The sequence below is a fragment of the Varroa destructor genome, unplaced genomic scaffold (assembly GCF_002443255.2).
Source record: "Varroa destructor unplaced genomic scaffold, Vdes_3.0 BEIS01000007.1, whole genome shotgun sequence".
NCBI classification, from domain to species: Eukaryota; Metazoa; Arthropoda; class Arachnida; order Mesostigmata; family Varroidae; genus Varroa; species Varroa destructor.
In genome coordinates, this window is record NW_019211460.1 from 26,895,046 (window position 1) to 26,918,021 (window position 22,976).

The 22,976-nt window shown below is 38.8% G+C and overlaps 5 protein-coding genes across 14 annotated transcripts in view; 1 reads left to right on the top strand and 4 right to left on the bottom strand.

The window, feature by feature from the left end:
• Positions 1 to 3,732, bottom strand: part of SCOT (Succinyl-CoA:3-ketoacid CoA transferase) — a 24,424-nt gene extending 20,692 nt beyond the window's left edge. The window contains exon 1 of the mRNA XM_086976209.1: positions 3,575 to 3,732. Coding sequence (XP_086832335.1) covers positions 3,575 to 3,628 — 54 coding nt within the window. The 5' untranslated portion in view covers positions 3,629 to 3,732. The remainder of the gene's footprint in view (positions 1 to 3,574) is intronic.
• Positions 383 to 21,952, top strand: LOC111254601 (mitochondrial import inner membrane translocase subunit TIM14). Of its 4 annotated transcripts, none has more exons than XM_086976221.1 (3): positions 383 to 419; positions 20,425 to 20,600; positions 21,655 to 21,952. In XM_086976221.1, the coding sequence occupies exons 1-3, from the start codon at positions 398 to 400 to the stop codon at positions 21,754 to 21,756; spliced, it is 300 nt and encodes a 99-aa protein (XP_086832347.1). In that variant the 5' UTR covers positions 383 to 397; the 3' UTR covers positions 21,757 to 21,952. The 4 variants fall into 4 exon arrangements, with proteins under 4 accessions (XP_086832347.1, XP_086832346.1, XP_022671339.1 ...); XM_086976220.1 differs by lacking the exon at positions 383 to 419 and adding an exon at positions 2,290 to 2,344; XM_022815604.2 differs by lacking the exon at positions 383 to 419 and adding an exon at positions 18,356 to 18,547.
• Positions 8,216 to 10,648, bottom strand: LOC147754509 (solute carrier family 67 member A2-like). Its single transcript, XM_086976214.1, has one exon. The coding sequence runs from the start codon at positions 10,646 to 10,648 to the stop codon at positions 9,470 to 9,472; it is 1,179 nt and encodes a 392-aa protein (XP_086832340.1). The 3' UTR covers positions 8,216 to 9,469.
• On the bottom strand, positions 8,216 to 14,068 carry LOC111254647 (uncharacterized). 6 transcript variants are annotated; one of them, XM_086976219.1, is made up of 4 exons: positions 13,547 to 13,885; positions 11,793 to 11,884; positions 10,925 to 11,452; positions 8,216 to 9,440 (listed from the first exon to the last, which is right to left on the bottom strand). In XM_086976219.1, exons 2-4 carry the CDS (start codon positions 11,841 to 11,843, stop codon positions 9,414 to 9,416), a joined length of 606 nt encoding a protein of 201 aa, XP_086832345.1. In that variant the 5' UTR covers positions 11,844 to 11,884; positions 13,547 to 13,885; the 3' UTR covers positions 8,216 to 9,413. The 6 variants fall into 6 exon arrangements, with proteins under 6 accessions (XP_086832345.1, XP_086832342.1, XP_086832341.1 ...); XM_086976216.1 differs by lacking the exon at positions 8,216 to 9,440 and adding an exon at positions 13,923 to 14,068 and having other exon boundaries at positions 10,573 to 11,452; positions 13,547 to 13,692; XM_086976215.1 differs by lacking the exon at positions 8,216 to 9,440 and adding an exon at positions 13,892 to 14,039 and having other exon boundaries at positions 10,573 to 11,452; positions 13,547 to 13,692.
• On the bottom strand, positions 15,070 to 18,094 carry AIMP1 (aaRS-interacting multifunctional protein 1). Of its 2 annotated transcripts, none has more exons than XM_022815601.2 (6): positions 17,886 to 18,094; positions 17,499 to 17,611; positions 16,951 to 17,100; positions 16,506 to 16,710; positions 16,010 to 16,184; positions 15,070 to 15,728 (listed from the first exon to the last, which is right to left on the bottom strand). In XM_022815601.2, exons 1-6 carry the CDS (start codon positions 17,989 to 17,991, stop codon positions 15,527 to 15,529), a joined length of 951 nt encoding a protein of 316 aa, XP_022671336.1. In that variant the 5' UTR covers positions 17,992 to 18,094; the 3' UTR covers positions 15,070 to 15,526. The 2 variants fall into 2 exon arrangements, with proteins under 2 accessions (XP_022671336.1, XP_022671337.1); XM_022815602.2 differs by having other exon boundaries at positions 17,747 to 17,886.
• Positions 21,953 to 22,976: the final 1,024 nt, after the last annotated feature.

Here is a 22,976-nt window from a genome sequence, read left to right on the forward strand (position 1 = left end):
ATTTTCCTGTATGTAAAAATCGTAGGTAAATTTAAAAAAAAAATACGAACGCGGCAATCCAAATAGGATGGACAGAAATACAGTAGAGAATGAAATCTCTTATCTGCGGCAATCGGTTTTGGCATTTTGTTCCCATCATCCTTCTTAGAGCAATAGTCAGAGACCGATATTGACACGATAATATCTCTAAGTCGAAAATATTTTAACAGGAGCCTATCGTTGTTCCTCACCCGACACAGCAGTGCGCTTCAATGAGTACGACATTGCGAAAACTATCGCTTTCCAATGAACACTTCATGTTCCTCAAAGAGATGGCGCTATAGTCTACATCGTTTTTTGTTGTATACCTAGACGTACCTTTAACGGTTCCAATGATGGCAGAGGAAAAACCTAATATATGGATTTAAGGCTTCTTAAAGGTGAGTTAGATATTTCTGAACGAAAAGTTTAGTAATAATACAGCATACTAAGTGCGGCCCGTTACGTGGAACTGTGAAGCTTTGCGATAAAATGTTGAAATGCTCTAATGCCCTCTGCCTACTCATGGAAGGCTTTATTGCGAAAGCGGGATCCTCACCAAACCACCCAGCCACTGACCAGCCATTCCAAATTGATGACGACCTGTAAGCTGGCCATGTTTAATAACGCATACATTTGCAGGGGCAGACCAGCCCCCAGAACGTTGTGCATAAATGTCTATATAGACGTAGTAGTATACTCGAACTCACGTGCGCTTCGGAGCATATATTCGTAGAGTTTTGTTTTATTATATCGAAACGGACTAAGGATACGCATGGTTTCCCATTATCTCTCAGCATCGCCCCAATATTGAACAGCTTACAGCCGCAGTGACTGAAACCCTCGTGGAACTGTTACCCGTGACGAGAAATGACCTTTTAACGTCTATCTAACACGATAAAAGTGCTTAAGCCAGAAAACAGAAAAAAATACATTTGATGTACCTAAACCGACCTTATATATCGAGAGAAGTGCTTGCAAAATACAACAGTATATCGCCCTATTATATCGAGTAAACGAAATTGTACGACAAGACAAAAACCGGTCTACGAAATTATTGGGCTTGAGCGTTGAGTGGTAGGCGCCTTTCTCCAGCAATTTCGTGTGCGCCTCGAGATGGTAAAATGCCGTTTTGTCCGACCATTGGTAAATACAATTCATGGCAGCTAATCTGTCAACAAACACGTTGTCAGGAACAACACAAATAGGTATTTTTATATCAGATCCAAAAATATCTATCAGGTAAGTGAAAGTTATAAAGAAGACTAATCTGTTGAATACAATGTATTTCAACAGCCGACGAAACGAGTATAATTTATGCACGCACTTAATACGTACTACCAAAATTTCACAGGATGTTTATTCGCTTCTGAACCTTGAACTTCAGTCATAACTAACATCCCCCGAAAATTCATACTGAGTATACCTTTAGTGAAGTCTAGCTTTCAGATACGCCATTTATATTACTGCATGGATGTTTAGTACAAATGTAAATGGCACATGATACGATTCCCACTGCGTCTTTATACGCATACAACAACTTTTCAGCCACGTTACGGCATATCGAAACCTTTGAACCTAAACGAAACAATTGTTACCCAGTAATTAGGTTAAACTTGAATTGGCTACTGAGTTCCGTATACATCAAACGAACATTTCATACGTATTCTCTATTACTAACTCCATTTACATTTTTCGTGTATACTAAGGATTCATGTTCCAGTTAGATACGATATTATAAACAAGTGTTTCCTTATTATTAGGTAATGATTAAAAATACACGTTTACTTACATTGTCGCACGCTATAGGTGATTATGTACATTTACGGCGCAATATGTAGTTGAGCACCCAGCTAATTGGGCGCCACAAAGTAACTATTGATCTGACCGGAGCAATTTGTATCGTCTACTTAGAGGCCACACTACTAGGTCGTTCGTATCTATTTGTTATTTATCAGACAAACGGAAACTGACCAGTCTGACCTTTGCTGAAGCTTGCTAGCCGAACTCAAGCACGTTTCTCGTCCTCGAAGCATAAAACCCAGGACAAAATTGTCTCAATGGATATATCGCACCTCGCCACAGTCATCGCTGCATATCGATGGCCTCATCTGATTTGCCGTCCCCACTTTCCCCTATTTCCAGCCTAGTGATATTTGTTGTCGTCTTGTTGACGGCTTAGCGTTCGGTTGATTCGTTCATTACCTAGCAAAGTAGCGAAATTGAATAACACAAAAGATATTCATTTTTCGATGCGTGTCCGGGAGCGCGTTGTGCTAAATGAGTATGTCCTCGTTCCTGTTGCTCTATGCTGTTCATCGTAAAAGTAAGTGCAGTATTTTTGGTGCAAAATTGAATAGTGCAGCCGCGCCATAAACACTCACATCGGCTTGCCTAGTCGAAGTCTATCGTGGTAATCAATGAAGCGTTAGCGTGGTGCCAGCATCTCACAGGACTATTGGACACGAGTCCCTTATCTAGATGATGATCAAAGGCAAGCCAACCCGGAGACGCTCAACCGCTATTAGTGGCGGAACAAATCATCGTGTGCTCTAATAGCGATTGTACCACCCATTCTTTTGTAGCCAGTCGGTGAATGACTATATGAATGATCAATTCATTGCCAAAAACAACTATGACCGGTACTTTGGAGCTGGAACTGTTTTTGTCGGGGTGGGGGCGGGAGGGGGCGCCAATGTCGCGGGCGAGTTACTCACAATTCAAATTACATTTTACTGTGACCCTCATTAGAAGTACGAGCGCAATTACCTGACGCTCGGCATCAGCAACAGCAGATGCGACGGGTATTGTGCGATGGTACGGCCGACGCCCATGGCAAAAACCGGTTGGATGAAACGTTAACCAGAAGCAATATTTTGCCTTTGTGCCACTGTAGTGAAGTGCCATATGGTTGCAGAGTGTTAGTTCGCTTATGTTGATCTGTGTTATAACATCGTCGATTATCATCAACGAAAAACATCATAAAAACGAGACCAATGGCAGCGACGTTACAGCCAATTAGAAAAGCCGGATAAAGCGCAGTAAACGAATATTGTTTTTTATCGATTCACAAATGAATAGATTTTGTCACGAGTTTCTATCTGTCCGTCTCACACATGGCTGTGGCGAAAGTACAAAATTTACAGTAATCGTGTACTGCTGATGAGGAGTGGTCGGACGATAATTATTAGGCAGCCATACTGTTTTGTTTTAGAGAGTAATGAAAACGTTTGCTTTTCTAAGTACTTTTCAGTGGCATAGTAGGATGCTTTGAAAGGTTTTGTTGCGTCTCGGGGTCTTGGTACTGCCATCAGCCTTGTCTCTTCCGTCAGTCGTTGGCTGACCCGAATTGACAGTGGGTACCGAAACCGAAGTGATAAACAAGACTGAGATCATTTAGACGTAAAAAGTCAATACACGAAGACGTAATTACCGATATCAACTTCTAGATTTTACTATCGTGAGAATTAATGTATCAAATGAGTCAAGAAACTCGCAAGCATCCTATGACTGAAAATTGCCAAATAGAACCAATTTAAAATTCAATTACACTCACTGTTAAGTCATTGACAGACGCCTGTGCTATTTGCTGCTGGGATACCGGGGGCATGTTTTGGGCTACCACGGTTCGAATCAGGTTAGCAATGTCTACGTAGAACTCGCTTGTTCCAAGCACGCCACAATATTGGATAAATGCTATGTTCTTCACTTTTATATATAGAAGTTTTAGCTCCTCTTAAAACCTTGACCACAGGCTCATTTTTTCCGGTACGAACTGTGGAAGGGTTGGTGTTGGCAAGGGAGTTATGAAAATTTCCGTTTTTTTTGGCTAATTCTATTATTAGACAATACGTGCGGTAACTCGCTTTATTAAATTTAGTTACATCTCTCAACTAGCTTGTGCTCTTTGCCCCGTTACTGCTATTCCGCGTTGGCACGCAGCTGAATGCAACCGCTCTTGAACTTTTACAGTAGAGATGACCTTTTCATAGAGCCCGACACAGCATTTCATGAATATCGTTTTCAGGTTTTTGGCGCCGTACGTCTAAGACACCATCTTCGGGTGTAAGGTGGAAGCGGACTCCGGACAGAGTACGGTTGTTTTGCTTACAATCTATGAGAACGAGTTACAATATCATATCTATTTTCTAGTCCATTGTAGTTGTGCAGTTCGCTACGACCTAGTTGCACCCTGTCGAATATTCGAGCCGCTGCTAACGGAAACGCCGTATCAACGGATCAATCAAGAGCAAAAATGTGCGCTTTGATTTAAGCCAATGACCCCCGACGAGAAACGTAATACGCAACGAGCTGAGGAATTGTATTAGAGCGTATGGAAAACACGGCATGATCCAGCCAGATGTTTCGAGTGTAAGTGGACACTGCGGTGGCACTTTGGCCCCATCTGGCAAACGAGCTTTATTTTACTGTTTGTCGATAAGGGCATTTCGATTGTGTTCGTAGAAATCAAAAACCTGTACTGGTCAATAACACAGAAAATCAACATATGGAAAATAATTTTTTTTTCCCGCCATCGCTTTGAAGGTAAATTTATGTGTTATTCTTATCTATTTATTTGAGTGGAACTGGAGGTGAAACTTATTTACTATAACAGTTCTATTATTTTCTATATAACTTCTATTAATAATAATTAATAACTTTCTATATAACTCAAGGTCGGTTAGTTGAACATTGTTCCATTTTTAGTGAATTCTGCTAATATTTGCCTGTAGAAGCGTATATCTGCTTATCCGTTTTTTGATTCGTTTATTCTTTTACAAAAACAGGATAGGAGCAGACAGACGGAAGGCTAACTGTTCATAGTCAACCCACAAACAGGTCGGGGGAGTGCAGAGTATTTGCCGCATAATTCTCCACTCTGCTCCTGGCCCATAATTGCCTATGGGCCAGGAATAGAGTGATGCCCTTCCAATGTGGTAAATAACAAATCAATATTCAAATTGAAATCGAACACAAAATACCGTCTTTTAAAACATCAAAACGAAGCGTATATGGTATACAGTCTTCCTTGATTACCTTTCGACATAATGTAGGTGAACGACATGAGTTTATATTAATTTTGTATACAGAGGCTTTTAGAAGATAAATCTGACAGATAATGGCCACACTGACTGAATTCATTTTTATAGCTAAATTGATTATTATCTATCTATCTAAATTACATGGATGAAACTCGTGAAGGTGATGAACGTCAGTAACTCAGGACAAGTTGTAGTACTCGCAACAGGCTTTTAATTTCGAATGTATTCAGAATATTGTAGCATACCAATACTTTTAACGTATAGTTTCACGGAAATAATCAGCTGCAATCGATACTCAGTGTCTTGGTGGATCAACTCCAATCTCCAATTGCCACTGAAAATGGCATTCAGACTGCCCCGTGTAGTGTTCTAGTGAAGATATTAGATAAACGAGAGTCGACGCACTGACTACTCTGTTCCATCCACACGCACGAGGTCAAATCGCTAAATATGTTTGTTATGTCTGCGAAAAAAAAAAGCTACAACAAATATGGTTATGCAAGAATTTCGATTTGAAACAAACGAGGTGCATACGTACAACCATGGATAAAACGCGGTGGAAGCTCTAGCGGTCTTATTTCTAATTCGAATAATGGGGAACTCTCCTAAACGACTGCACCCCATGACATTTGAAAACGGCGCCAGGACAAAGGATACTCTGTTGCTAAAAAGCGTCTTTATAATAATCCCCATAGTTGTCTCAATCAATGCCCGTACTATGCATTGGTGAGCCACAACTACTTTCACGTAAATGCAACGCAGAAAATCTCTCGTGATCTATATTAATTCTATTGCGAAATAACAAATAGCAAGCTGCGTTAGTTTGTTGAAAAGCAGTCTGCGCGAAATAATGCTTAATGGAGCCTAGAGGTCGTATAGACGTAGTAAATACATTTTTGACTTTTCCCAAGTACAGAATTAAGATAAAGGAAGGGGCTAACAAGTTACGTAAGGTTATTTAATATCATTATCTGTTTATTGCCGATTTATTTATGTTACCGTACCACCCCGATTATAAGTTAGTTATCAGTGAGTGGAAAATAATAATAGCCACAATTTTCCAACCTTTAATTTTGTTTGAGTTTGTCAAATTTGATAACCACCGACATTTTCTGTAGCATTTGAAATTCATTGTGATAATTATAATAGTCAGGATTCGCGTTAAAGCAATTCAGCTCACCGTTTGGAGTAACCAAGATTTGGCTAAATGATCTCCCATATTTGCGTATTTTCACGAGTGCTACTATTAGTAGTACTGCGTTGGAAGACGCCAAGGCCCCATATATTTTTAATACGAAAAACGATTCATATTTATTAAGCGCTCGGGTGGCCAACTATTAAAAGCCTATTGACATGACTGCTTGCTAACTATCAGACAGTTAGCGTTTAAACGTCATATTGTATTCTGTGGGATAAACGTGTGAGTAAAGTGCTGTGATTAAGGAGAATTCAAGCTCAACCCTAGTGTCAAGACTACAGACAGATTGGGAAACAACTCTAGCTTCGAAAGTTATATTCGAAAAATTATAACATTTCAAGAAACCGATTGCAAAACTACCAGACGGAATTCATTAGACGGAAAATTGATCATATTTTAGCGGGTAGTTCATAGCAGCTATAATATCGCTATAATAATAGCAGCTATAATATAGCTTGATATCGAAAGAAAAGCTAATTTATTTAAAAATCAAACCACGACCATCATTGTGGAAACAGGTTTAGAGCAGAAACGCAAATCCGTTCTGGTTCAATATCTCCGCGCTGGTCGCTCCGAGATAGCCTTTAGCTATTCGAAATCGACAGTTTAATACACTGCGCGGTTGCTGGTGAAATAGAAGCAGGTTCCCATTCATCAGAATAAGTAAAATACTGTAGGGAACATTTTGTAAGGCCCTTAAAGTAAATGTGCTTTTTTCCGACCATGCTGGTAATGGATGGTTTGGTAGGAACTTTGAAACGGTTAAAGTTGAAGGGGTAAGACAAGTAAACACTTGCACGTGCGTGCAATAAACACATAGGCAAAATAATGTAGATATTTACTTTTAAAAATAACGGTGGAGTACCTGCTTTAAGTCCCGCTAACAACACATACTGTACAAAATATGTGAACTTTACTAAATTATTTATACCTGCTTTTATATACATGCGGCTCACAAATAATTTATATTAATTTAACCCGAATACCCAGAAGTTTCAACTGTATTTCTTTCTATTTTTCACAGACTATGTCAAATAAGCAGCAAAAAGCTCAGTGGCGATAGGAGCAACTTCAAAGAGTCCATAAATAAGTTCCACGCCACTTTTACAGATGATATGCGCTTTATTTGAGATTAACGCAAAACAATCCAGATGACCCTGCAAGCCCTACCTCCGCTTGCTTTAAATAATTATAAAATTCCAAGTTATGACCTTGGGGGTGGGGGTGGGGGGAAAATGGAAAAATGGGGTGGGAGGAAATAAGACCAATGATGCTTTAGCGTGAAAAGTAATTTAAGACTAAAGTTTATCTAGGAATCCGCTTGGTGCTGTTTCACGGCATTACCGGACAACTCGTTTAACCTGCCGTGTATCATATATGGTACAGACCAACAGCAATAAATATAACTCGGAATGGCACCAGGCGATTTCTTCGGAATGAACGTAGTATCTAGAAGTTTTTACAACGTATGTAAGTTCAAGTTCTGCCTTTCGAATGCACTTCGTTTGAAAATTTACGGATCGATTGTTCTGAGGGTTCAAATACACCACGGTTCTGCCTGTAGTCATGTTTCTAGCTGAAGTAGCAACCCATTATAAAATCGCTGCGATTTTGCAGACTGAAGAACGTCTTCAAATTTTTTAACATTCCACAAAATAAATTTCAAAACATTTAACTTGAACACAAAATAAGATTTACTTTTTATACAAATCGCCTCTTCTTCTATAAAGCACTTAAGATAGTATGATTATACTTATTTTTACAAGGCATTAATTTGAGCGACTCAAATTGAATTGAGACTTTCATACATAATAGTTTTGTTCAGGATTATGGTCAGTGTTGCTCATGCAGCGATCTAAATATGGTTTTTTTTTCCACAAACGATAACTTGAATAATGTTGAATTTTAGTAATTCTCCGTAGTTCCATAGGTGTACTATTGATAAATACAAAGCAAATCAAATACAGATCTTTGAAACTGTTCATTTTTATTGATGCAATCCCTTGTAAGTAACAAAAGGATATTCTCGTCATTACATACAGGTAATCATTGAGGTGCCCATTTATCTACTTATTTCAGATGCACACTCCAGCTGAAGCTTATTTGTCGTTCTCTGGAGTTCAGTTCTATCTATTTCTAAAGCAAGTATTTTTGTAAAATGTATTCATGGATACCTACCATCCGATACGAGGTACAACGCTAAGGCAATGCGAGTACTTTTTGAAATGCACTATAACAGCAAAACTTGGTCGCACACGTTGACAGAGAACCGCGTGCTGTTCTGCTTAGTTTACTTATTACTTTACGCACGACAAAACATTATGGCGCATACAATTTTATATTTATATATTTCTGTTAACAAACACCGTTTCTGAACTGTTTAACAGCGATATTAAGAGCAATTTATTATAGTGTCTTTTTTTGCTTGTTGGTTGAAGGTGATACACTCCTATACGGTTAGGCACTAAAAACTCAAAAAATTGTGGAGTAGTTAGTAAACATAACTTAGCTGGGCTATCATACACGGGGCCGCGGAACAAGCAATGCGGCCCTTTTTTGCATTGTTAACGTGGTGATCGTAAGGCAAGTTCACTCGTTTCGCATATTTATAGAACCTTTGTAGCTAAGAGGTACATTCAGGACAAAAAGGGCTTTTCGGAAACTAGATGCTGCCATCGGGTTTTCACATATAGCTGTAGACTTATATCGGTTCAATAGCTCAACTTCCGACAGAGGTTCGAATGACAAATGCTGCATTATGTGATGAAATGAAGCTTAAGAAGTTCGCATCTGTTTATATTACATTCGTCGAATATTATAACTTCAGTCATACACCCATGCGTAGTTTTTACGAACAGACCATTTCTGCTAAATGTTACGTACAAACGAACAGCCACGACATTAACAAATTTTTTCTATATTTGTGTATCCCTGAGCAAAAGCATTTTTCGATTCGCTCATAAACTAGACCTAGCCCATTACGCTAGCACGTAGTCAACATCATTCATCAAAAACTGACAGGTTTTGCTTACTCTCAATAAATATATATGTGCAACCTATACGTCCATGATAACGACTACCTAACTTGAGCCATTTAAGTACTTGGATGTAGTTTTTATCCGCGACATCTGCTGTTTATGCGCAGCTTGGCCTCCTTAAATCCTCCATAACGCGTCATATAACTGTTGGTTGTAAATCATAATAATATTGTTTAGTCAGTCTTCAATCCTCTTTTATTATCGTTCAACACTGAAGCGTATAAAAAGATTATGCTGCCTACTAGTGCCAGAGCCGCAGACACGAGCGTCGGCAGCTCCATATGCACATTCTGCAAAATACCACCTAGGATTGGTGTAACTCCACGTGATACAGAACTCACGCTTTGTAAGGCACCATGTAAAGTTCCAATACCACTCGCTGCGCCGCGACTTAGCACGGCGTCAACGCCAAATGCTCGTGCCAGACTTGAGAATAGTTGAAACGCTATTAGCAGCACCACGATGTGAATCAAATTGGTGGACACGTAGAGAAGGACAAAGCTAACCGATAGAATCGAACTACAAATGACGAGGATGTAGCAACTGTCCCTGTTGAATCGTGTAAATATTGGACCTACCAGAAAGCCTGATGCTGCGGCAACGAGCCCCATCAAAGAGGTGATATAGCCAATTTCCTTTGTCGACAGTGAGTACATCAGCATCAACATATAGCTGAGATTGCTTTTATATAGGCCGACGGCGGTAGCTAATACAAGGCGACCACTAAATAGGTCCCAATATTGCGGCCAGTCAATGCTTCTAAAAAGAGCTACAATTGACTCATGTTTCCGTTTCATGTCGCTCTTCTCGACGACGTGAACTGAATTTGGCAACAGCAAATGTGCGCTTAGTGCAGCAGTAATAAAAATTAGGCCAGCAATAGCACATCCGTTTTCGAAGCTGCGTATATGCGCTCCGATTAATGGGCCTACGATGAAACCTGCACTCGATATAGCATGAAAATATCCTAGAATCCTTGTGTGCTCATCTCTCGGAGTCATATCACATAAATACGCTTTAAGCATCGTTTGGGTATGTTTAACTAAGCCAAGGGCTGCACGAGCTATAAAAAATAAAAGAATGCTTTCGACAAGGCTCAACCACAAATAGACAATACCAGACAGGTAGAACGCTAAGAGAGTGCATTTTCGACGACCATATACGTCGCTGTAACCTCCGAAAGTGGGTCCACTTATAGTCTGAAGGCTACCATACGTTGTTCCCGCCAGTCCATACACAAACGGTGAATAGCCTTTATTCCGGAAATTGATTGCTATTTGTGGTATAATCATGCTTACTGCGAACAGGTCCAAGAAGCCAAGAACAAACGCAGTTACCTCCAAACGACTCATTTTTCCGGTCTGAGAGTTAAAAAAAGCGAGCTATACCGTCATGTTATTTTGATTGATTAGAAAAACCACGCAGATATACTTCTCCTGGAATCCCTGCTGATTAGCTCGCGTCAATTTTTCACATCACTATCAAACTTATCCAATCAACTCTTGAACAGCGAGATCGGTTTCGACTTCCAATGCCATTAATAACCGACGCGCGGCTGTAAACGATCTATATTCAACACTTTGAAGAAGTTCGATCTCTTTCTCGAGACACCGTTTCACTTTATCCACCTCAATAGCTGGAACAGCGTTCTTGACCTTCTCTCGAACATCCTTAAGGAGCCCGTGTTTCAGTGATGTGCCGAAGACCTTCAACGAGTTGACGCCATCTTCAATCAGCCACTCCAAACATTCGTCAAAATAAAATGTGACGTCACCACGGTGAACTACCTTGTGTCCTCCCGCAATATTGAGGATCTGTTTCAGGCAACTTTTGTCTAGGACAATATAATTCCAGCAGTCTGCTTTGATTAGCTCTGGTAGAGCTTTTTTTTGTACGCGCCGAGATTCGAGGAAAAGTTTCGGTGCATTGCCTAATGTTAGTTGAACCGGTACAGGGTCTTGAAAGAGTTTGATCTGAGCGCTTAGCAGGCCATCATCGCTATAATGTGCTTTCACCTCCCCGGCCAATGTCGAAACGACGGTGGAATCAGAGGGCGTACCGCGCACCTGAACTCCAAGCGATTCCGTTAACCTGTAGCATGCAACTGATGAAACCTGCTCTGCTGGGAAGTAAGCTTCAGAAAGCTCCCTGAACAACTGAAAATGATGTGAAGAAATCGAAAAAAAACGGAAAAAAAATTGTTTTTTTCATAGCCATGGGTATCTACAGAAAAATAAGAGTAAGTGCGTTTGCCTTCTTGAGCCTCACATTTTATGTGAAATAATTAAATGTTTTATTAAATAGCGACGTAATTTTTATCTATTAGGTACTTCGTTTCAAACTGGGGTCATACTGAGAATTAATAGACTTTAATAAACAAAGGGGTAAACATAAACCCTTTCGGACAAATGTTAATCGCATATCTTCAACGAGCACACAACATCCTTAAAATTAACTCAACACTTAAACCGAATTTGTATCAAAAGCGCGTATTACCTGGTTGAGTCTTGTCGTACGTTCCGCAACTTCCTCGAATACGTTGGCCATTCTCAAATCAAGGCAAGCCTAACGGCAAGGGATTCCGCATTCTGGAAAACCAGAAGCAAGCAAATCAACAAACATGCACACTGTGTTACAATTTTCCCGGTAAAGGGCATACGCTACTTGCAAAGGTTCCAGTTAACCGAAGCCAATGTGCCTTGTCTAAATTATACTGAAGCACTCATCAAGACTCGCAACGCTCACATACGCATGTTAATTTAATAAAAAAATATCGTACCCATAGTATTATTTTCATCAGGTTTGGCCTTTTTAACATTTCAATTTTTTTTCAAACGGATCTAGTGTGGAAAAGATTGCTTTGATAATCATTTCTGCATTATGGCGTTCGCTTAGCTGGCGGGCAGCTCCTGCTAAATGGAGTGCATCTGTAACACGTAACTATAATAATAAATATCAATAATTCAGGCCACTTTTTTTCCTTCTTAATTAATATAGGAAAAACGCAAGACAGGACTATTCACCTATATATTATCGATACAGATCTCTATCAGTGAAACCCCATCGACTAAAGCCAAAGCACAGAGTGTTTTTAAAGCAAAGCGCCTGCAATACCACACTCAGTTGAACTCAACGCTCAGCGAACTTCGCTTGCAGTAATGAATTGTATCGCAGGAAGAGCCATTGGCAGCAACTGTGTTCATTCGACCCCTAGATCAGTGATCTGTATTTGTCCTATTTATGCATCTCGCGCCGGAGTATCGGTGTCACAGTTGATGCCCCAGAAGCGCTAATCACACGCAAACCAACCATATTACAAGTGGATAATAAATTCAGTAAAGGTTGGATATACGGAAGGTTGCATTGCTGCTGTCGCTCTTGAGCCTTTATAGCTTGTATGTTCGCTCATCCAGCAATTTGGTTCGTTAAGCAACTGGATGGGTCGTGAGATGGGCAAATTATACGATCTTCTCTGTATTGAATTAAAATTAAATTACTGTAGTAATTATAGCAACAGGAATAATTGAAGTAAATATACATAAACAAGAATATTGACATTGAGAAAACTGAATTCGAACTTTTTTACTTTCAAAGTAATAGGAATTGCGAATGATAACAACAGACGACCAAGTCACGTAACTAGTAAATAAGTGAATTGAGAAAATTTATTTCCCGCTAAGATATCATAGGGGAGATTTATCGGATGAGCTTTTGAGGAAAAACCACTTTCAACATTATATATATACATATATATATCGAAAAATATGACTTTTATGAGTGAGCAGGACTTTAATTATAATGTACGATCGTAATTGCTGCATAGAATCGTGCTTAATTTGAAAGCCGCTCTGATCGAAACAAAATCTATCTCTCTCAATCTAATTAAATCTTGCAATACAATGTTGGAAAAGTTACGAGGACGAAATAGTGTCTCTTCTCAGAATAGTTAACAGAAATGGGTTACAAATATGAAGTTTGTTCAGCGATTCCAGTATTCAAGAATATGCACACATTGGTATACGTTTTACGTCTGCTATAAATCAATTCATGTATCTTTCTGCGTGCGGAATTTTGAGACCAGATTTCATCAATTTCGTTTAAACGACAAACACCGCTTGTACATATCTAACATTTGTTCAACTAACTGAGCTATTTCAAACCATTCTGCAATCTTTGCAAAACTTAGCCGATATGGTCGATATATATAGAATATAACTTATTCTGGTTGAAGTTAAGAAATGTACTCTTACCTCAATAGCTTTCTCTTAGATTGGATAGCCAAAATTGATCGCCACAACTGTCAATAGAGGGAAACGGTGTGCTGAGGAATTCATATGCGATATAATCCAATAATGAAGAATTGATTAATGACGTTATTATTAACGGACATATTACTCTGCAATCGCGCAAGATGGACACGTAAGCGGTTGGTCACCATGCTAGGTAAATAGAGATGAGTCTAGCCGAAACTAATACCAAACGTGAACGCTTTTACCAAACTCAATATGTGTTATCCAAGTCTAATTTATTGATACTGAGCAGCTAAACAGCGCAATGCGAAATGTATAAAATAAACGGCTAGTAAAACGATAAACCTCATCATAGAAGTTCCTTTTGATGATGTACCTTCAACTACAGTCGTTGGATCCATCAAAAGGGAATCAGGCGTATGCAGACACGTGAACATGAAACTAGTCGGTGCCTGAGATAAACGCGGGCCACGACGCGGGTGCCTTTTCGGCATTTCTACCAGACATCGTCTACACACGACAATTAACATCATAATACTAGAACAACACCTGTGAGAATGTTAGCGCTTTCAACTCATATGTTTTTTTCTTTTTCTTCCGCTCTCGCTCTTTCTTTTGCTCTCGATGTAACAGAATGCTATTCTACGACAACAGAATCTATGTTTATTAATTGTGACCAACAATATTTTTGGTCTGAAACTATTTGTATCTACGCGATTTCAATAAACAACTAGATGGCCTAGAAGTATGAATTATGAGCTTCTATAGTAGTTTAGGTAACCTCTTCTTTCGCTTCCCCTAGGCCTTTTTAATCATATCAAACTTTTGGGTAGAAAAAAAATATTTAATGAAAGTACACGTTACTTCGTTTTTTTAAACATAAACCTATTTTATTTCATCTGTGTTACGTAATGTATGCGAGTCCAAACCGGTGTAATATACGCTAGTTAGAAAGGCCAATCAATTTACGCCATGATAGGCCGAGCTCTTTGAAAAAAACTTGTTCCTCTTTAGACATTCTAGTATTTTTCATCACATAAATTAGGGTTGGCATATTATAGCACCCAAAAGCTTTTTCATTATATTCCTTACTAGTTTTACGTAAGTCACACTAGTTTTACGTAGCAACAACAATTTGAAAAACTAAACAAGTCTTCTGCTTCATAGAAACATCAAGATGACAATTTATTGTTGATATCGCTCATGTTTTTAGACGTATTGAAATACGTATTTACGAAGAAAATAGAAAGCGACGGAAAGAAACCTATTTTATCTAGTTAATACACCAGTACAGTAGCTGACGGAGTAGGTTTGTTAAAACCTGGTGCTTATGCTTAAACGCGATGCGTAACTCTTTTTGAAAATATTGCACTTCAACTTCTAACCGCGTTTCATGTGTTATTTTTTTTTTATATATAATGTGATCATATCATGGAAAACATAGAAACGACAACGTTATTTATATTGACTCTCACTAGGGAGATACTAGATTTTATGTTATAGTAAATAAATAGAAGAAGACATTTGTGCTAATGCTGTTATGGTTTATTTTTAGCTTCAAACTACATTCATTCAGCCTATTCTGCATATGCGCAATTGCGAATAGTGCTAGGGCAAATCTAGTAATCTTTCCCCTATTTTTCCCCCTAGGATATTGCTCCCGCAACCAGCGGTAGAATGACTCGCATCGGTAACTCTTCCACGTATTTACCGCGCAGAGCATCTTTCAATTCAAGAGAAACTTCACGAATGAGCGATATAGTGAAACTAAGATTACTGACATGGACGATCTTTTTGACAACATAAGTTAACCTTTATATATTCAAACAGTGGTTTGTTACGGCAACAGAACCGTTTGCTTCTCTTGACAACAGTCCTATTTTGCCTTCGCATAAGATGAGAATTGCGCGTTCAAAGTGCGAGGTTGTACCATACGGAAAAGTTGCTTCTGTATGCCCTGATGTCGTATCACTATCATAGCTACTTGACGTTGACACCTTTCAGCGTATCAGCTAGAAGTGGTCCCTTTCCCCGAATCTCTAATTTCTGTCCCATCCAAACAGTGTGTCCTTGTTCATCAATTTTAAGATCGGGCGCAATCCTCTCCCAAATCTTCTTCTTGGGGTTTAGGACGGGTTCTGGATCGGGGTAACCTTCAGCCGGCAAACCTACCCATGTAACTCTGAAAAAGGCAGATGAAAGCAGCGGCAAAGTTTGATTCGATACGTGAGCTGTGTAAATAAATGCAAACGTATTTCACTACTTCTTGCTTATGAAAAGAATGAATATATTGGCTGGAGGAAACGTTTTTTTTTTTTAGAGAAATCTGCCTGAAGTAAGCACATACAAAAGCATAACTGTGAGAGCCCTGAAAATTACATTGGGTTGAACACGATCGCGGGTTTAAACCACAAACATGAGAATAGAAAGAAAATGGTTTCTATGAGCATACACAAGGCCTACCTGTCACCTGGAACGGCATTTTTAGGGGGCCGAATAGGTTCAACTTTTTCATGTGTAGATGCGCACATTAGCATCCCCTCCGAAAGGATTCCACGCATTTTGGCTGGCTTTAGGTTGCACATCACGACTACCATTCGGTCCCGCATATCTCCGATTGGAACGAATTTCACTAGACCTGTAATCGCGAGCGGATCCAACATTATGAAATTGATAAGGCTATTTACATGCTGTATACAAAGGTTGCCTGCAGTTATTTGCGTCATCTCACCCTATCCACACACCTCATACTACATTGCACCAACGCAGCATAATTCCTCGTAAGTAACGCTGCCTACTAAATATGCTGTGATAATTCAGGGTTTCTCAGCAAAGTAGTCGCTAAATCTGTACGACGACTGATTGAATGAATATTTTATCGTTTACGATAAAAAAAAATAGAGCTTTGTAGGTCAAATGTTTTATGGTTTCAAAAATGACACCCGTTTATATGACTAACCTGACAAAATCGTGCGCGGCTTTTCTTCACCAACATCAACCTGCTCAAGATAGAGAGCATCGGCATCAGGATGTTTCTCAATTTGTTTAATGAGACCAATCCGGAGATCCAGTTGCGATACACAAACAGAATCAGCAGCTTCCTTCGTAGATTTGTCTACGTTTTTCTCCTTGCTTGAATCCTTTTGATTGGGTTTTTTAGCAGACTAAAATAAAAACAGAAAAAAGTTTGATCCAGTTGTTACATGCTGTGGTCGAACTTCTAGTCCACTGGAGTAGACGGATTGGCTTTAGGGAACTTATCAGATATCTGTGTATAATTTTAGGAAGGAATAATGAATTGCAACGTTGTTTCTGTATCGACAAAAAAACTATAAGCGCGTTCTTTTAAACGGTTATGAAGTGTCTATATTACCACGACAAGTAATGTTCATAAGAGTACAGACCTCGTTAGCCTTTTTGCTCTTCTTTGGAGTTGTCTCTTCCGATTCTGCCGCCAACTGAGATGATTCTCTCTTCGACTGTTCAACTGTAGTGGGTGTTTTCGACTCATGTGCAACAGTGTTGGTTGAGTTACAGCGTGTTGGCAAAGGATACTTGAAATAACACAAGGAAACTCATGTAGTAGCAGTAGTGAACAGTGCATAACGGTACACCAATAAAGCTGCATTCCACATCATCGATCAAACACTAATTAAGCGAATCTATGTTACGGAAGCTATAGAACGAGTAAACAACACGTTGCGCAACTCTATAGGAACCCCATCCACCTCGAAGGTCGAACTCAGTTTACTCTGCCATGCGTCATTTCTGCGCATATTGTCAATATTTTAAAACAATATGCGAGCATACGTTCAAGCATAATGGTACCCATAAATTCTTTGCTTGTTATTCAGGAATTTATCAACGAGACCTGTTAGCCTTTAGTACCCTGTGTGTGCCTTACAGAGTGTTACACAACACTGTTAAAGAATTACTAATTATTGACAGTTACCTGTTTTTTTCCATTAGCCGTTTCGGCCTTGATTAGTCGCTGGCGCCACGCTTCACATTGCAGGGAAAGCTGTTCGTTTTCACTGGTGAGACGTTGGACCTCTGCTGTGATGACTAGGTATTTGAAAAATGATGCGGATGATGAAGAACAGGCAAGAATAAGTATTACAAAACAATAATCACAATTCGCTGGGTTTTAGCGTTTCGGACAAACGGTTATTATTGTGTTGTTGCAGAGACCTGTATTACCTTCTAATTTAGCAGTTAACATTACATGTGAGTCGGCCAGTTAAACAAAATAAGCGAACGCAATCCTAGGTAAAGTCAACGTTAAGATATTTTCACTAGGATAGAGCATTTGCATCACTAACGTGTGTTATCAGTTTACCTTGCTGGCGTAAGCGGGCTACCTTTTCTCGTAGCTCTTTCAAAAGCATGTCCGCCACCTGACTTCGAGAGAGCAGTTTTGCTACATCCATTGAGCCGGCCACCATTTTTGTCTATGTTACCACTATATATTACGTCACCTGTATATGGCAATCGTAAGTTCTGGTCGTAAATATAGGAACAACTATATGTGGTAATTGTTTGTTAGTTACGCGTGACTAATTCGAACATTTCAGAAAGAGCGGCTGCTCCAGTCTGTCGCTATCCTTACGGAACGTGGCCCTATAGAAACTAACAACCTTTTTAGTATTAACAGTTATTTTCATTGACAGATATAGGCGTGTTTTTGTTTAGAATTGAATACAGTTGACGCTTGGATTAACCGTTCAGTTATAATTATCTATAGTTACGAATCATTTGGGTGCGGGAAAACTCGTGCGGCATCGTAGCGCCCCCTTGCGGTGCCGGCATCAACTACAGACCATAACAAAATCTTCTCCACACGCGATCAAATCGTGTGTTCGATGCAAAAGTTTACGCGGTTTGGTTGATTTTACACAGAAATAACTGAAATTAATATGAGTTCAGTTATAGCTGCTGGTCTTGCTCTGACAGCACTAGGTTTTACAGGCCGTTATATCATGCGAGCTAGACCACTTTGGGGTAAGTGGCAGTTCAGTTACCTCATCCCGGTCTTGTGCATTTCCTACGTGCAATGTGTGCATTAAAGTGTATGTAGTATTCATATACCTAAGGGAGATGGATATATCTAGTTAACTTGGCCCAGGGTCACATGTATACGGAACTTACAATTAGATGACTGATGCAATGTGTGCTTCACGAAAATCGAGCCTTTAGTGCTATTAAGTTTAGACGAATCAACACAGACAGGAAAAAATTGTCTAAGCTCGAATGAAACACTTGTTTAAAGTCTTGTCGTCAGGCATATACTATAGTTTCAACGACCTTGCAATGTGAAAAATTCATTTAGTAATTGTCCTTTTCAAAAGAGGTTCACGGTAATCCTTAACGATTTCAAAAGGTCTAGAGGAGTGCGTCCCTGAGATCGACGATGTCATTTTGAAATCAAGCATGCTATTGCTGCGTACTGCTCTCATTTGTCGTGTTTTTATCGTACACGTCAGATCTATGTATATTTAAAAATAGTTTTCTTGTAAGAAGCAATTTTTCCTAAGCTTCGACAAGACGGTTGTAACAAAAAAAAAAAAGGAAAACAGTAAACAAAAGCTCTTTGCTATATATATATATATATATATATATATATATATATGTGTAAAATTATGGCTTTAAAGCCAATTAACTTAGTTTATATGAGTCGCGTCGGCGTTGCTGTCATTTGAAAGTCGAGATTCGACAATAGTAATGTTAAGACGCAAATGTTGGAATTTATTCAAACTTAAAATAGATCGCTTTGAAGATACGCGAAATTTCTCTAAAATTTGCTATATTTTACGATTTTAATAACAAAGTCATAAATGCTAATGTAAGGCAAAGAGAAATTTGTCCTATCTATGGTCAAAATAAGTTATCGGAAAGAAAAAGCTTAAAGAAGGTTCAGTCGCCCTCGTTCTGAGAGTTTACATGTAAAAGATGCTCCTCATAGTAGCCGACTAATTGCGATAATAACTGCGGAAATTGTTGCGAGAGTTGACACGCGATTGGCTATGATATTGACAAAGGCCAAGGTACTGACCACCAAACAGTCTTAAACCATTTGACGGAACAAAAAGACACTTGACATTTGGATGCCACACGAATTGACGAAAAACGATTTACTCGATCGTGTCTACCTCTACGAAACTGTACAGAAATGCAACGAGATCAAGCCATTTCTAAAGCGGTTGATTACGGGTAAATTTTAGTAGATCATATATGACAATAATGTGCAGAATGGATCATCGTCAAAGCAACGAAAGGTTTTTTAGACTGTGGCGACGCCTGGAGTGACACCAAAGGAGATGGTGTCATGTATTTAACGGCATTGACAAGGTGTCGCGCATTGTAAGCCGCTGCCGTCTAGTAAAACGATTGATTTGAATTTATACTATAACTAACAAGACTACAAGAAGTCACTGAAAAAAATAGACCAAAACTAAAGAAACTCCATATTTTCTACAATGGGAATACTAAACCACATACATTTCTAGCACCTGGCTTAAGGTTCAGTATGTTTATTGTATGACCTGTGTCTTATCGCATCAAAGTATCATCATCTGTTTCAGTATCTGCAGGACTGCTTTAGTAGTGTTAGCTAGGTTTAAATAGATAGATGCAGAAATTATCATAATTTTTTTCCTACAAGTCCTATAGCGACGAGATTACACTGTTACGAAAAAAAATTCAGAAGGTCATTGATCAAAGTGGCACATTTTCCGCATAATAATATTGTTTTAAAATATAAAAAATATTTGTTCCAATTCAGCCTTAAAAGCTCTCATAAAAACCTTTAGAGTGTACCACTTTTAATAGTTACCCCCAAATATACCAAAAGAGCACGAATTCCTAATACTCTTCTTCAGGTAAAGCAATAGAACGACAGATGAAAGAGCTACCGAAGGTGGAGTTCAAAATTAATTTGGATAAATTGGCGCAAGATACGAAATACCACAAGGGTGGCTTCGAGGCGAAAATGTCTAAACGCGAGGCTTGCCTGATTCTCGGGGTTCCTCCTACCGTCAGCAAGGCTAAACTAAAGGTAAGAAAAAGTGGAACTTACCACTTTGCTTTATTTATACGAAAATTTAGTTGAAAATTAGTTTTCTGATCTATCGACTGGCATCAACAGCTACGTACCTAAGCTTAAGAAAGTAAATTTTTAGTGACAATAACTAGACCCAAAGGCTTTCTAGATGATCTGCCCTGAAGTTAACTTTGCGGGTCCAACAAAGCCTCAACTTGCGTGTAAATTAGCTTTATTAACTTGTCCGTTCGTTCGTTCGTGGCATATTCAATTTCAAAGTTATTCGTTGTGATAACGTAGATCCCAGTCAAATACTGTACAATTTGATATTGTCATGAAATTTTAGCTGAAACTAATTTTTATTGTTAGGCAAGCTTGATACATAACCGGTATAATTACTAAATTAGTATTTTAATTAGCTGATTAATTCATTCATGCAAGTAAATATTCATGCAGTTAACAGCACACACATCTAGGTTCTTAGAAACCTACCCTTTGACATGGCTATCAGAGAAAATGTAAATGTCGTGTAAGATAACCATAGACGCAGTCAGGGTACGAATTGCACGCTGGACACCTCAGGCAATAGCATAACGAGAATACGTAACGATTCAGTGACCTTTATGGTGATTAACTTGAACAGCGGACCAATGTTTCTGTATCTAGTAGATCATAGTAAGTTTTTAGCTCTTTTCTAATGGCACAGTCTTTGCAATTAATAGGCTTCAACGTGCCAGAACGAATGTTTGAAGGTAGTTCCGTAGAGCCTTTTTAGAGAAAACCAGCCGTTCGGTCTTGAAGTCGTTTACTAAATTTAGTGCACATAATTAGTCCGTTTTCTTCTTGGTACCTTCTATCTGTTTCCAGTTTCGTAACTTAAGATATTTTCATATAATTACGTCTTTGATCTGGTAATCGGTTCAGGCTTTAGATAATATGCTCTAACTATTATTATCATTGTAAATATAACCGTTACCTATTGTTATTACTAATGGGATTCACCTATTTATTCCATAGAATTTTTGCTTAACTCTAATTGCCGCTGCGTTCTCTGTTTAATTATCCTCAGGAAGCCCATAAGCGGATTATGCTTCTTAACCATCCCGATCGCGGTGGCAGCCCCTATTTAGCAGCAAAAATCAACGAAGCCAAAGATCTTTTGGATAAATAAATGCCCTTCTGTAATTTTATCTAAACCGTAGAATTCTGGCATACATATACGGATAGACACACATTTAGGCAATTGCAATATTGTATAGTAACGTATAGGCAGAGAAATGTTTTAATATTAAAGTATAACCTAGTGGAAGAATATAGAAGCACAAACAGAGAAAAACTTATATATAAATAAATAATTAATAACATTACGACTACTGATTTTTACATTGTGTTAGCTGTGTATGTGAATATAGATAAGCATGGCGTGGCTTGGGTGGTTAATATAGGTTTTTTAGTGCGTTTCTGTGCGTTTTAGTGCAGCCCTGAGCATGCGGCCATCGCCGGTTCAAACTTAGGCGTTGGTAATTAGGTTCTGGGTATTTTGTATTACCGTGCCACTGGTATTAATTTTTGTTGATATTGGTTACCATGTCATATAAGTGAGGAAAAAAGCTCGGTTGAGAACAGGAAGATACGCAGGCTAGATGGCTGACACTTGGCAGTGTAAATCTATCCTTCATGGGTTCAGGCGAGGGACTGAAGTGGGCCCAGTTATGCTGTAGGGTTTAATCTTATTACTTTAATAGCCTAACTAATAATTGGCTTAACAAATGTACCATTGATACCGACGGGAAGTAAAAGATGTAACAACCAATTTGGCGAAGCAAGCACGGTGTCAACTTAGCAGGAGGACACTTTCTGGTAGGTGTATTTAGTTTTTTCAGGTTTTAGAGAATTTATTATGAAATTAATAATATTAGTATTAGCCAATTTGACAATGATGACTAGTCAGTCCAATATACGAGTTAGGCGCGTATTTCGACATATACACAAGCGCTTTGTTCAAATGATCGTTATTACATTAAATGATCGTCAGAGGCTACATTCAATAAACGAAAATTTGTATTAAAAAACCTAAAATTGGGGGTAATCTGACTACCCGTATAGCTATTCCTCTACTGTTTAGATCGAGCACATGGGCAGAATGAGAGCAACTGACAAAGAAGTATATACTCCAGCTAAATCATGATAAGCCCAAGGAAAGATTCGTGTTTCAAATTTTGCCTGACAATCCTTGCTGTTAGATCTAGATATGGCACGACAAACTGTTAATTCGCTTGAATTATACCTCGTTAATCAATCGGAGAATATTTTATAAGATTACCGTTTCTTAAACAGAAAACTTAGGCAGAATTAATGTTTACGTAAGATTTGGTATGATTTGTCTACGAT